This window comes from Cheilinus undulatus, linkage group 9, assembly GCF_018320785.1.
Source record: "Cheilinus undulatus linkage group 9, ASM1832078v1, whole genome shotgun sequence".
In the NCBI taxonomy this organism is placed as follows: Eukaryota; Metazoa; Chordata; class Actinopteri; order Labriformes; family Labridae; genus Cheilinus; species Cheilinus undulatus.
Window position 1 is genome coordinate 41,835,652 of NC_054873.1, and position 13,320 is coordinate 41,848,971.

The 13,320-nt window shown below is 43.1% G+C and overlaps 3 protein-coding genes across 3 annotated transcripts; all 3 read left to right on the top strand.

Moving 5' to 3' along the window:
- Positions 1-7,565: 7,565 nt before the first annotated feature.
- Positions 7,566-7,955, top strand: LOC121515288 (histone H2A). Its single transcript, XM_041795980.1, has one exon. It carries the CDS (start codon positions 7,566-7,568, stop codon positions 7,947-7,949), a length of 384 nt encoding a protein of 127 aa, XP_041651914.1. The 3' UTR covers positions 7,950-7,955.
- Positions 7,956-9,168: 1,213 nt separating this feature from the next.
- LOC121515289 (histone H2B type 1-O-like) lies at positions 9,169-9,561 on the top strand. Its single transcript, XM_041795982.1, has one exon. The coding sequence runs from the start codon at positions 9,169-9,171 to the stop codon at positions 9,535-9,537; it is 369 nt and encodes a 122-aa protein (XP_041651916.1). The 3' UTR covers positions 9,538-9,561.
- A 1,157-nt stretch (positions 9,562-10,718) lies between these two features.
- Positions 10,719-11,132, top strand: LOC121515290 (histone H3). Its single transcript, XM_041795983.1, has one exon. The coding sequence runs from the start codon at positions 10,722-10,724 to the stop codon at positions 11,130-11,132; it is 411 nt and encodes a 136-aa protein (XP_041651917.1). The 5' UTR covers positions 10,719-10,721.
- The last annotated feature ends 2,188 nt before the right edge of the window (positions 11,133-13,320 follow it).

The window sequence follows — 13,320 nt, forward strand, 5'->3', positions numbered from 1 at the left end:
CAAACGTTTCCTATTGAAGCTTTCCCAGATGGATGTACGAAACAAATCCATCTAGGTTATGGTCATGGGGGTTTGGGTTTTGAGTCATTTCAAAACGTGACTTTTGGCCAAAATTGGGCGCCAGGTCTGTGGCCATGGTGTTTTGCTAATAATAAATATAGGACTGACGACATGCCAAAAAAAAAAAAAAAAAAAAACTCTTGAAAACAACCAGATGAAATCCAGAATTTGTTTTTTAAGTTTTATTGGAGGTAGAAATATATTACAGATTTAAGTACAAAGCATCATGGGTAAATGTGGGTACAGAGTAGGTGATGTAAGTGCTGTGCGGGCTTGTAATGAGGAGCAGCTCTGATGTACACAGGGAATGAGGGCTCACAGTACACAGGTGGCCTCCTCCTGTCCTTAGCAGCTCCAGTAGCAGTGAGTCTGTGGTGTGTGCTGCCCCCTACTGAGCAAACAAAGGGACCTTCAACTAAAGTCTGCAGGAGAAGCTGCTGAAAGTCCCAGCTGAAGCTCTTCTTCAACCCTTACACAGGTCTGACAGGTACGCTGCACAGAGAAGCTTTGGAGGTCTGAGAGGAGGGACTGTTTCTCTTCAGGGCAGATTCATGAGCTGTAGCAGTGAGTCTGGTGTGTGCTGCCCCCTGCTGAGCAGACAGATGGACCTCCAGTTGAAGTCTGCAGGAGGGGAAGCTGCTGAGGGTCCCAGCTGAAGCTCCTCTGGTGTCCACTGGCACACTGTACTGAGTTGACACTGTGGAGGGACTGTCTCTCTTCAAGATGGATTTGATGGGGAATGGACCGCTGAACTTCCCCTCATATCAGATCTGATTGTCTCGGCAGGCCAAGTTTTCAGAAGAGACAGGGGATGAGCATGGTTCTGAGCTCATACTCTCTAGCCCAACTTTGGAGGCCAGCTCAGGAAAGAGCTGCAGGATCCCTCTGAAGTGAGGGTGTACCATCTTCACCGTGACCTTACTGGGGTCCAGCTTCCAGAATGCTCTCCTTTTTTCATCAGGGTTTGGGATCTAAAGAATGAACAAAGCAGTCTAATATTACATCTTTCTTCAATGTGATTTTGCTCTCATAACTTCAACTGGACACCTTGCATATATGAACTCACCCTGTAAAAACAGTAGTATGTTGATAGAAAAAAACCTGATTTTACTGGCAGAATGTTTTCTGTTTTGTTGTCCCAAGAGCTTGTCTACAATCTGCAAAACATGAAACAAGAGTGTGAGGTTCAGACTGAGAATCATTTATAATCAGAGTTTGCAAATATTCTGACTCTGTTGCAAAGCAGACGCTTTTATCAAAAGCATCTTTTGAGAGCAACTTGTGTTGCTCTTTTGCAGTGGCAAGAAATTTCTGCTGAACCCTAGTGCAAATAGATATTTTACCAACACACCCTAACTCCTGTGAATAATCATTTGCACAAACATGCAAAGGCCTGCAAAACTATTTGCTAGAATCACACAGATCAGAACCACATAGATCAACAGATTCAATCATGCTGTTCTAACAGTTTACCTCCAACTGTGTCAGCCTGGTTTCATTTGACCAAACATATAAAATCAGTTTCAAATGCCCTTTTCACATGGGATTAGGTTTATCAGGAGACGTCTGGTAGTAATGATCACACAGGACATCTGTGTTTTTAATACTGTATGAATCAACCATGTCTTTAATTTGAGGAGTAAAAATCCAAGGACAGATCAATCATATTTCAGCAAAAAGACATCTATGGGTAATTCTAATCCTGTGTGAATCAGCCACCCTGTTATTTAGGGTAGTAATTATGTGGGGTTTTTCATGCTCCTTTTCTGATTAAAAAACAAAACAAATTTACAGTTAATTTTTACCGTATGGGTGAAAAAGATTTATTTTTCTCAACATTCACCATCCAAATGTACATGTGTGCACAGCTGCTTTCTTAATACACACAGCTGCTCTGCATCCTACAGTTTCTCTTTGCAAGTTCCTGATTTTATATCAGTATCATTTAGCTGTACATTTCCTGCATAACACAGTTTACACTTCATAATGTGTCACTAAACATTCAGTGGTTAGGCTGCTGATATGTGCGAGGAGGGTTGTTGTAGATGCATAATGATACCACATTTATAGTGTAGAATAACACCAACAACATAAATGCTGTTAAAGGAAGCAGGAGAGGTTCATATTTAGCATGTGACATCTCCCTATCTCATATTCTTATGAGAGGGAGGCTTGTCTCTCTCTTCCTCCGTTTGATCAGCTGCAGATAAACACCGGTGATTTATGAGACCTCAGTGGGTAATGGGAGAGTTAGAGGATATTGTTCACTAGTTTGTTAGTCATAGACAGCTTGCTACAGATTTAAAAAGTTAAAATATTGTATAGAGGGTCAAAACCCTTAAGTACTGCTATCTATTGGAAACTCTGGTTAACAGTCTATATAGAACACACAAGAAATGTCACTTGCAGAACATGATATGCACAACATTGCATTTTTATACTGTATGTTAATTTTAGAAGCAAAATTCACTGAGAATTTTCATTGCTGCAGCCATGCAGCACTGTCATTTTATCCTTCACAAATGTCAGTATAGACATTGCTAATTCTGTGCAAATGCACAGCACTGAACGCTGACATCGGGGGGAAATTCACAAATCATCAGGGGTCCATGGGTGGAACTAGTCCAGAAGGCTTATACTCTGTACTGATATGTATTAAACTTTAAAAAGCACAGATGCCTCATGTTTGCCAACACAGTTTGAATGACAGTACATTCATCCTTAGTACTAAACTGTTTTCAAAGTTACTCTTCTGCATTGTTGTTTCCTTGCTCTACATCATACCAGCTATTGGCTAGTGACCACAGTTGCAAGTCAGTCTCTCTCTCTCTTTCTCTCTCTCTGCCCTCTGCTGTGGAGAACAAGGTGATAACCACTGGAATTTGAGGGTTAAATGGATGATAGCCAACAACACAAAGGAGTGTGACTGGAAACGTCTTCAGACTCACTTCAGCTTTTCATTGGTAAACATGTTTGAGTCACACTGCCCTGTGTTAGTTTTGGTTTGGAGATAATGGATCTTTTCTATATTTGTAAATTAGTTGATGTCATGAATTTCTATACAGTTTTTCACTCATTTTAACAGTGCAGACTTTCCTCTTTTGCATCATGTTTATTTTGAGCTTCAGAGTTTCACATTTCTTCCTACCAATCATGACAGGATTGTCCTTCATTTAAATTTACACTTCCTTTATGTGCATCTGCGAGGTTGAATGAATATTTTAATGTTCTCTGAAAGAACTACAACTACAAAATTCATGAAATTTAAAGGTTCTGATAACTCTGGTTTGAGTCATCGGCGAAGCTAGGGGGGTGGGTACATGAGCTTTAGCCTTGGATGTTTTCATAAAAGCCCTGAACCTCTTTTTTTTCTTAGAGCGATTCGCTCCTCTGTGAAGTTACTGATTGTGCTTGAAATGGAGATGAAGTGAGAGCTCTTATCAGCAGTGTTGCCAGATTGGGCGGTTTTCCAAATAATTGGGCAATTTTATGGCCATTTGTGCAGGTAAAAATGAGGTGGGCGGGTTGATATAATTCGGGCTGTTTTTCCTTAAGTTAGGCAGGTTTTTAACTGCATCTTAACAGACTGGTTTACATTCTTAATTGTTTTTTTTAGTTAAGTAAATGACAGTTATGACAATAAGCGAGTTCTTCTTGGTGTCAGTGAAGGTATAAAACTTACAGCAGCGCCTCTGAAGCCTGTCAGTCAATCTGAGTATCCTGTAGAGCTGGAAGCAATCACGCGAGCAAGAGATGGTTGTGCACTTTGGGCGTGTGTGTTTATATTATTCTTTCTACAGTCTATGGTTTTTATGTGTGTGCATGCGTGTCTGCAAGAGAACTAAACTCTTGGAGACCAATAAAGACAGCAAATTTTGTTGTTTTTGGCGTTGGTTACAAGGGGTGCACTGATTGCAATTTTCTGGCTGATCACCGATCTTAAAAAAGCCTGACCTGCCGATTCCGATTTTGGCCGATACTGATTTTTTTAAATAACTGACGGCATACACCTTCAATGTTCAAATCTTATTTTATTAAATAACATTGAACACCCGTGAAACAATACAAACTTGTTGTTTTAACTGCACATGAGGTAGTTCTCTCAAATATAAATGAAAAGTTTAAAGCATTGCTGTCCAAACTACTAAATTATATCAGTTCCTTTAGTCTTTCATTTTTCACATTTTAGTAGGTAGAGGCATATGAAACTCATCTTATCCACCGATCTTATTTACAAGGATTGGCCAATCGCAAATCTCCTAAAATTAAGGAAATGGGCGCCGATACTGGTTTTGGCCGATCGATCGGTGCATCCCTATTGGCTACGGCCCACAGTAGCCTGCACTGAGTTAGTGAAAGCTTATACAAAGCTGGAAAACGTCCTGTTGTATGGGAAGAGTGGGGATCCCAATGAAATAAACAAAAAGTTGAACACTTCAGTATTATACATTATAGTGAGCAAAACATTCTGGTGAGAAGAGTCACAAATTAGTCTCATGTTACTGTTACACACCCAGCTGCCACATACGCTAGGTGTAGACAGATTATGATCAGATGTTTCTTTGCTCTTCACCGGTGTGCTAAAGGAGAAACCATCAGCATCTAAAGGTGAGATATCAAATACAATCATGTCTGTCACCTGTAAATTTTAATGAAAATAAGTCTATTTATCTCTGTGTGTGGACTGTGTGTATAACCCTAACCCTCTGCTGCTGCTGTATCGATGATATAAAAAACACAGATTAATTTGGTATGTTGTTGAGCTTGTAAGATCTGCTGTTTTTTGAGGGATAGAGATGCAGGTGGTGGTCATGCACGTGAAATCAGTATGTTGTGATGGTTGACTGTTGTTGCTTGTCATTATAGGAATTATAGCAGTGTTGCTCTCTGTGCTCTTTGAAATTACACTGGTTGATGCGGACAGTATGGACACTGATCCCTGTTAGAGAATCAGGCTCCAGAGTAAGGATATTTTAAAGGGTTTATTTTGCTTCTTCCACGTTTTGGGGTACAGTCTTGGGTTGGCAGATTCAAGAGAACATGTGTGCTTTATTTATCGTGTGGATGGGTATGTGTGTATGTGGTCTGTAATAAATGGAAATGAAGTAACATTAGCCGGAAGCAGTAGTTAAGTATTGTTATCATTATGTGACTAACACAACTAAAGAGACCTAAATGTTCAACCGGTCATACAAATTATAACAAATAATTAAAATATAGCTTATAAAACAAAGCTGCTGTTAGTCCTCATAGAACATAAATTAGGGCAAAGAAACATACATGGAAATTAAACTTTGCACACTAAAATATCACCTCAACAGAGAAACGCATAGTCATGGCTGTACATGTGCTCAGCATACAGCTAACATAGCATGCAGCTCATAAGTCCTAAAACAGGACAAATCTAACAAAGAAGGATTTTCCTAAACATGAAATGTCCACAAGAGACAACTGGTAGCCAAACTGTACTTACAAAGGTCCACATGGTAGAGCTCCTTAAGGACAATGGGTTTAGATTTTTAAGGCTTTAAACTACAGCACAAATGAAAGATGCATGTTTTTTTTGACAAGAGTGGTTATTATTCCGGTTAAATATAAAATATTGATATCACAGCTGAACTCTACCATAGACCATGGCTTTGCTGACCGGAAGTGTGCAGTGTATTAAACTGCTGTTCTGAGGGTAGGTGCCTATTTGCCCCATCAGTTTGACTGTACAGCCATCTCAATCAGTGACTCCATGTTTAAAACATTTCCTGTTAAATCAGGAGGAGAAAAACATCAACATGAAAAGTCAGAGTCCGTTATCTTACCTTATCTTAACTGTCATTATAAACTATCAGCATTAATGCTTGTTAAATGTCCTCTAGTGTTTTTAGCACCGTCTATGTGGGAAGTTCATGACTCTGAGTTATTACTAAAAGGATATGATCATAAGTGTAACGGACGGTGGCTCAGTGGCACTTTGGCGGAAGGTTTGAACAGATTTCTGTCCAATAAGCCGCGGAGCTGTGAGTCCGTGGGTTTCCTCCGGGCGGGGCTGAGCTCCAGGAGCAGCCCGTCACCAATCAGAGTCCGGAGGTCTGAAGCAGCGTCACCGTGTCCCAGCCTCTCCTCCTCCCCTTTAAGACCAGCTTGTCTCCGCTTTTATCATATTCTCATCTTCTACTCACAGAGACAAGAGACATGGCAAGAACCAAGCAGACCGCTCGTAAGTCAACCGGAGGCAAAGCCCCCAGGAAGCAGCTGGCCACCAAGGCTGCCCGCAAGAGCGCCCCGGCCACCGGCGGCGTCAAGAAGCCCCACCGTTACAGGCCCGGTACCGTGGCTCTCAGAGAGATCCGCCGTTACCAGAAATCCACCGAGCTGCTCATCCGCAAGCTGCCCTTCCAGCGCCTGGTCCGAGAGATCGCTCAGGACTTCAAGACCGACCTGCGCTTCCAGAGCTCAGCCGTCATGGCTCTGCAGGAGGCCAGCGAGGCTTACCTGGTCGGTCTCTTTGAGGACACCAACCTGTGCGCCATCCACGCCAAGAGAGTCACCATCATGCCCAAAGACATCCAGCTGGCCCGCAGGATCCGTGGAGAGAGAGCTTAAACACACTCTGCTAAGACCAGTACCCCAACACAACGGCTCTTTTAAGAGCCACACAGCTACACAAAGAGTTTAATCCTCCACCATCATGTCTGTCACAATCCTACTGACACTGAGAATGACGCATCTTTAATCAGGCCATCTCACTTTATCAACATTATATCTCTAGCTGACATATTAAAGCTTCAGTAGTGACACATTATGGAGACTATCTGATCACTCCTCCGCCCCTCCCTGTTTCTTTTACAGAGCGCTCATGGAAAAATTGCTTTCTCAACTTCTGTCACCTATTATTCAGCATGGACAAATCCCACTAGCCTGTATGAATGCATACAGCGCTTACTGACCCCTGAAGGATCTGGATCCGGTAACTCCACTGAAAATAGATTAGCCTCCAAAGCCTCTGTTATGTTTTGTTATGTTTGCGGTCATTGAATATAATAGAGAAAAATGATGTTGAAAAATAGCTTCAGCACCTTCTTTAGGTGTGAACGTTTGCTCTCACTCCTTTATACAAATATCTCACCTTTCTTCACTGTGTTCTGATAAACTTGATTCAGCTAAAGTGGACTTGAAACATGTCTTATTTAATCACACATTATCATCATCTCTACACTCTGTTTCTAGAAACCCAACTCTTTCTTTCTTCTACAGGGGAGAGGTCGAGCAGACCCGGGGGTGGAGGGCTGTGAAGCCATGATGATGGAAACCACCTCTGCTCTCTCATTGGCTGCTCCTGGAGCTCAGCCCCGTCTAGAGGAAACCCACCACCTCCACCTCAGCTGCTGATTGGAGACTACTGAGTGTGAGAGCTCCGCCAAAATTCAGGCGCCCATGCGGACATAAAGAGGAGGTCTGAGGGGCTTCAGACACACTTTCTCTGACTACTACGATCAGTGAACACCTAAACCATGTCTGGACGAGGCAAGACAGGCGGAAAGGCCAGAGCCAAGGCAAAGACCCGCTCCTCCCGTGCCGGGCTCCAGTTCCCCGTCGGTCGTGTCCACAGACTGCTCCGCAAAGGAAACTATGCTGAGCGTGTGGGAGCCGGAGCCCCCGTCTACCTGGCGGCTGTGCTCGAGTACCTGACCGCTGAGATCCTGGAGTTGGCTGGAAACGCTGCCCGGGACAACAAGAAGACCAGGATCATCCCCCGTCACCTGCAGCTGGCTGTCCGCAACGACGAGGAGCTCAACAAGCTGCTGGGAGGAGTCACCATCGCTCAGGGCGGCGTGCTGCCCAACATCCAGGCTGTTCTGCTGCCCAAGAAGACCGAGAAGGCCGCCAAGAAGTAGACTAGACCTGATCCCAACAACACAACGGCTCTTTTAAGAGCCACCCACATCACAACTAAAGAGAAACCTCCTTAAATAGACGCGCTTTTATGGACATAAATGCTTTGGTTTTACACATTGTCACACTCATGGCGACAACTCTTCACAGCAGAGCCACCCAGCGTGATTTCAAAATTGCCTTTAAATTCATACCGTTCTTTAATATCTGGATGCCAACATGTCTTATAATTTCTGCATCTCGTTTCAGCTTATGGCAACGAGGCTACTACTCATTAATGCAGTAGAACAGTCTACACAGTACACACCTAAGCAATCACGTCATTTTATACGCCTAAAGCAGCAAATACTGCATGTATAGACTGACATAAGCTAGTGCTTATGAAAATTAGAAGAAAACTGCCACTGATGAAGGCAGAATTATGTATATCGTTAATGTTGCCCGCTGTTTTCCAATTCTGACTTCCTACTGGTTGAGTTCTGCATGCTACACTAACAATTAGGTTTTTTTTTTTTTTTTTTTGAATATTCACGCACATAGATACACAACATCTAGAGCTGTTGTTCCTGCTCATGTGCCATTTGCAAACGAGCTGCTCAAAACAGCCGACTCATTTTTGGATAGAATGGGAATTTTATCCCCTCCTTTTTTTCTCTTCTTGTTTCTGTCTTACACACACCAGAATGAAGGGATTATCTTTATATCACACAGCTTGGATAAATGCACCACAACTGCTCACTGGAAGGCAACATCTGTTTTACACACAACCTCGTGTAAAAGGGTTTTATCATCTGCATTTCATGTTTGAGTTTATTCTAAGCCTACTGAGTCATTTCAGCAAAAATGTGTGCAAATATTAATCACTGGTCTAGACATTGCTACATTTAGCTGATTTAATAAGGGCAAAATTGGACCCAAAAAGAGTCATTAGAAGTGAAAAGAGTCGGCTCCTATAAACCAACTAAGCCAAATGAGACAGATCACTCTAAAGAGCCGAATTTCCCATCACTATTTTTTGTGCTGCTGCTATCTTTTCATGGGCTCAGAGTTCCTGCAGACCCCCCTGAATAGGACTCAGCCTCCATCCCCCCCGTTTCTCAGCCTCTGTGCTCCAATCTCGGCCAATCCTGTCCGAGTAACTGCGCGTTCTGATTTCCACAGAGACTGAACAAGAGCAGGAGCCCGCTCGTCTTCAAGACATTCGTCTTTTCGACCACCACCATGCCTGATACAGTGAAAGCGCCCAAGAAGGGCTCCAAGAAAGCCGTCTCTAAGGCCACCAAGAGCGGCAAGAAGAGGAGGACCAAGAGGAAGGAGAGCTACGCCATCTACGTCTACAAGGTCTTGAAGCAGGTGCACCCTGACACCGGGATCTCCTCTAAGGCCATGGGCATCATGAACTCGTTTGTGAGTGACATCTTTGAGCGCATCGCCGGGGAGGCCTCTCGTCTGGCTCACTACAACAAGCGCTCCACCATCACCTCCAGGGAGATCCAGACCGCCGTCCGCCTGCTGCTGCCCGGAGAGCTGGCCAAGCACGCCGTGTCTGAGGGCACCAAAGCCGTCACCAAGTACACCAGCTCCAAGTAAACCTGCCCTTAGTCTGTGAACCTAACCCAAAGGTCCTTTTAAGGACCACACACTATTTACAAGAGTCCAATTCCTTCATTGCCCTTCTTACTATATGACGGTTAATTATGTAAACACTATGTGTTGGACGCATTGACATGTGCTATCTGCTTGTTACTGTCATAATACACCTGTGTATGCATGTAACATGATACTCAATTTAAGGTTAAGGCGACCTTTTGCATGCGTATACTACCTGCCAGTGATTTTGTCCCTGATGCGACACTTAAAAGCTAATGATGAAGTCTTCCAACAGCGGAGCAGTTCGGAGACGCTGTCATCTAAATGATACTAATTGTTTCTAATCTCACTGTATTGTTTCAGCTCCCAAGGTATTAAAATATCAAAGCGTCTTAACTGCAATTTGCGCACTTAAAGGAGCTGTGCACGTGTTGCTTTACTGGCCTGTTTTCAGGACATGGTCTTCGTTTAGTACTGGAGCGCCCATTTCCCCCATAATCCTCTGCCTGAGTTAAACAGGCTTGTCGTGAGTGTTAAGTTTTAATGTACTAATGAGTGTTTTCAGCACCACAGAGAAACGGACAGCGCCTCTGCGCTCAGGTGGTTGTGGTCCGATGAATCTTTCCCCGTCTCGAACAGCATGGGTTTCACATGTTTTTCGAGCAAAACACGAAGCGACTTACCTCCCACTGCTCTATGTAACACTCAGAAATCAGCAAGATATAGGAATGAGCCCTCAAGTTGAAGTGGGTGGCTCTTAGAAGACCTGTTTTGCTTCTTCCGCTCATCTTGGCTCGTCTTTCTAGAGTGTGGACTCAGAGAAATGATGTCTGACAGCGGACTCAGCTTGTCTTTACGTCCGCTGAGTTCCCGCGCCTTTTCCTGCCGGGTTAATGAGAACAGAGGCTTCCAGCAGAGCAGCGGAGGGAGGGCGGCCCTCAGCTCACTTTTGGCGGACAATTTGAAGGCTTTTCTCCCCCCCCAAGCAGCCTGTGGACACAAAGGCAGGGGCTGAGCCCCCCTCCTCTTCTGTCCTGTCCAGTGGGGCAGAGCTCCAGGAGCAGCCCGTCACCAATCAGACGCCGGAGATCTGAAGCAGCGTCACATTTCACAGCCTCTCCTCCGCTTTAAAAGCAGCTCTTCTCCGCTCTCCAACACAAACTTTCTCCTGCTCACAGAGAGACATGGCTAGAACCAAGCAGACCGCTCGTAAATCCACCGGAGGCAAAGCCCCCAGGAAGCAGCTGGCCACCAAGGCTGCCCGCAAGAGCGCCCCGGCCACAGGCGGCGTCAAGAAGCCCCACCGTTACAGGCCCGGTACCGTGGCTCTCAGAGAGATCCGTCGTTACCAGAAATCCACTGAGCTGCTCATCCGCAAGCTGCCCTTCCAGCGCCTGGTCCGAGAGATCGCTCAGGACTTCAAGACCGACCTGCGCTTCCAGAGCTCAGCCGTCATGGCTCTGCAGGAGGCCAGCGAGGCTTACCTGGTCGGTCTCTTTGAGGACACCAACCTGTGCGCCATCCACGCCAAGAGGGTCACCATCATGCCCAAAGACATCCAGCTGGCCCGCAGGATCCGTGGAGAGAGAGCTTAAACCGTCCCATCAATAATCCTGAACCACAACGGCTCTTTTAAGAGCCACCACTCTGTTCCTCAAAGAGTCACTCCTAACTATCAGACTACTGTTGGTGTTTTATGGAGTGATTTTTTTTTAATTTAATTTAATTTTTTTTACATGATGACTGATTCTCTCCACAAAAGAAGCCATAGCAAAGATATGACACAATTAAACGCAATCCCACGATCACATACCTAGATATGACCTCATCTCACGTAGGTGGGGTGTAAATTCCTAACGAGGTGATGAATAATTAATTAATAAGACAGACACAGAACAGGTAGATGTATTGTTGTTCAATTTTTAGGTTTGATGTAAATATTTGGGCTGAATGAGTGTAGATGTGGAGCTGTCCTTGGTGCTGAAGACTGATCCTGACAGCAGTCAGACAGAGAGAGGCAGAGATAGGCTCACTGTGATCAGCTGATCCTGCGCTTCTCTCCTGTATATTCTGACTGATTGTTGAGTTGATATTCTGTTTCTTTGGACAGTTGTTGTAAGGATTTCTGTGGATAAAACATGACCAGAAAAGAAAATAAAGGAGCTATTTTTCTTGTATGTGTAATGTTGCTGTGCTGTAATAAACACATTGTTTGGTTCATCTGTTGCTCATTCATCAACCAACTCGGTCTCCAAGGTTTCAGTCCAAAGTTTACGGTCTAAAACTGAAAGGAGGAATCCTCAGCTGACCAGTGCTGCCACCAGGTTTAGTCATTGTTCAGACATATGTGGAGCCTTTAGACTTTATTGAGTGGATGGAGTAGACACATGAGAGAAAACACTCAATTTGTTGTTCCAGGGTTCATCCACCATTTAAATATCAAGACATTTGAAGAACTTTAGAAGACCTCAAAGTAACAAAAAAGTTCATACCACTTATTGAAGGACATGGTTGAAAATGAGTACAATGGAGCTTCTGGTGAAATACACTGTTTATGAAAAATTAGATGGTAAAGGATAGAAATATTGAAGTCATTAACACCAACACTGGTTGACTTTTGGCACATTTAATACTATTATTCAGCCAATATACAGCATAGTGATATTTATCATGTTGATACTGTTTAACAGGTTTGAGACGATTCAAAACAAGACAACAACAAAACAAAACAAAACAAAACAAAACAAAACAAAACAAAACAAAACAAAACAAAACAAAACAAAACAAAACAAAACAAAACAAAACAAAACAAAACAAAACAAAAATAAATCCCCCCTCTGTGGTTCAAAAATCATGATTATTTAGAAGATCTTTAAACAGAAGAACATAGAAACAAACTTTTCAACCATATTTCTCCCGTTTTCTAGAAGTTTCTGTGCAACAGTCAGTTTAGATAGCTAGTTTAGATACAACAGAGAAATCACAGCCCTAAACTCAGAAAGGTTGTAGTGATTTTAACTGAGTCAGAGTCAAACACATCATAATCAGAGTTTTTCAGATCTAATTAAACTTTGAACTAAACACTGAAAAAGCAGACAATCTCAGCATTTTAGATGGTTTAATGAGTCTTGATATTTTCTTTTAGAAATTAGACTTTATTAGACTTTTAACACCTTGACTTACTCAACGAAAAAATAAACGAATATTTCATTTTTTTTTAAATCAAATTTTGTCCAGTATGTTCAACAACAAAGTCCTGACTGGTTAATGGCCATTTAATAGGAAAAACTTTCAAGGAAATCAATGTAGAAAAAGCGTAGAATCATCAATCAATAAATTTAAAGTTTTTGGGTGAAAAAATTAGAAGACAGACGAGTGACATTCAAGAGGTGTCGAGACTTTTATTTTGAAAGTCTCTTGTATTGTGTATGCCAATACTAAAGCTAAAAACCTGAAGGATTCTTTGGTCAGTGCTCAGCTGCTATGAAGCCTGGCCTCGTCCTCATCAGTGTGTTTGCTGCTCTCTGAAAAAGTTGATTTCATGCTCAAACAAACTCAAACAGATGACTGCTTTAGTTTGCTGCCCATCAATAAACGTGCGACTCAGCACGAACATTCATTTCCTCTCAGCTTTGAGACATTTGAGATGATTCTAGTTTAAGACCGGACAGAGGAGCCGCGAGCGCCATTGAGTGTCTACGGTTCTCATGGTGTGTTTAAGTGCAGCCTCCCGCTCTGGATTCTCTATCTCTCCTCTCTGAGTGTCTGTGATCTCTCGTGTTG

Bases quoted from the DNA above. Each gene is read 5' to 3' on its own strand.
- LOC121515290 (XM_041795983.1), top strand. From the start codon at position 10,722: ATGGCTAGAACCAAGCAGACCGCTCGTAAATCCACCGGAGGCAAAGCC.
- LOC121515289 (XM_041795982.1), top strand. From the start codon at position 9,169: ATGCCTGATACAGTGAAAGCGCCCAAGAAGGGCTCCAAGAAAGCCGTC.
- LOC121515288 (XM_041795980.1), top strand. From the start codon at position 7,566: ATGTCTGGACGAGGCAAGACAGGCGGAAAGGCCAGAGCCAAGGCAAAG.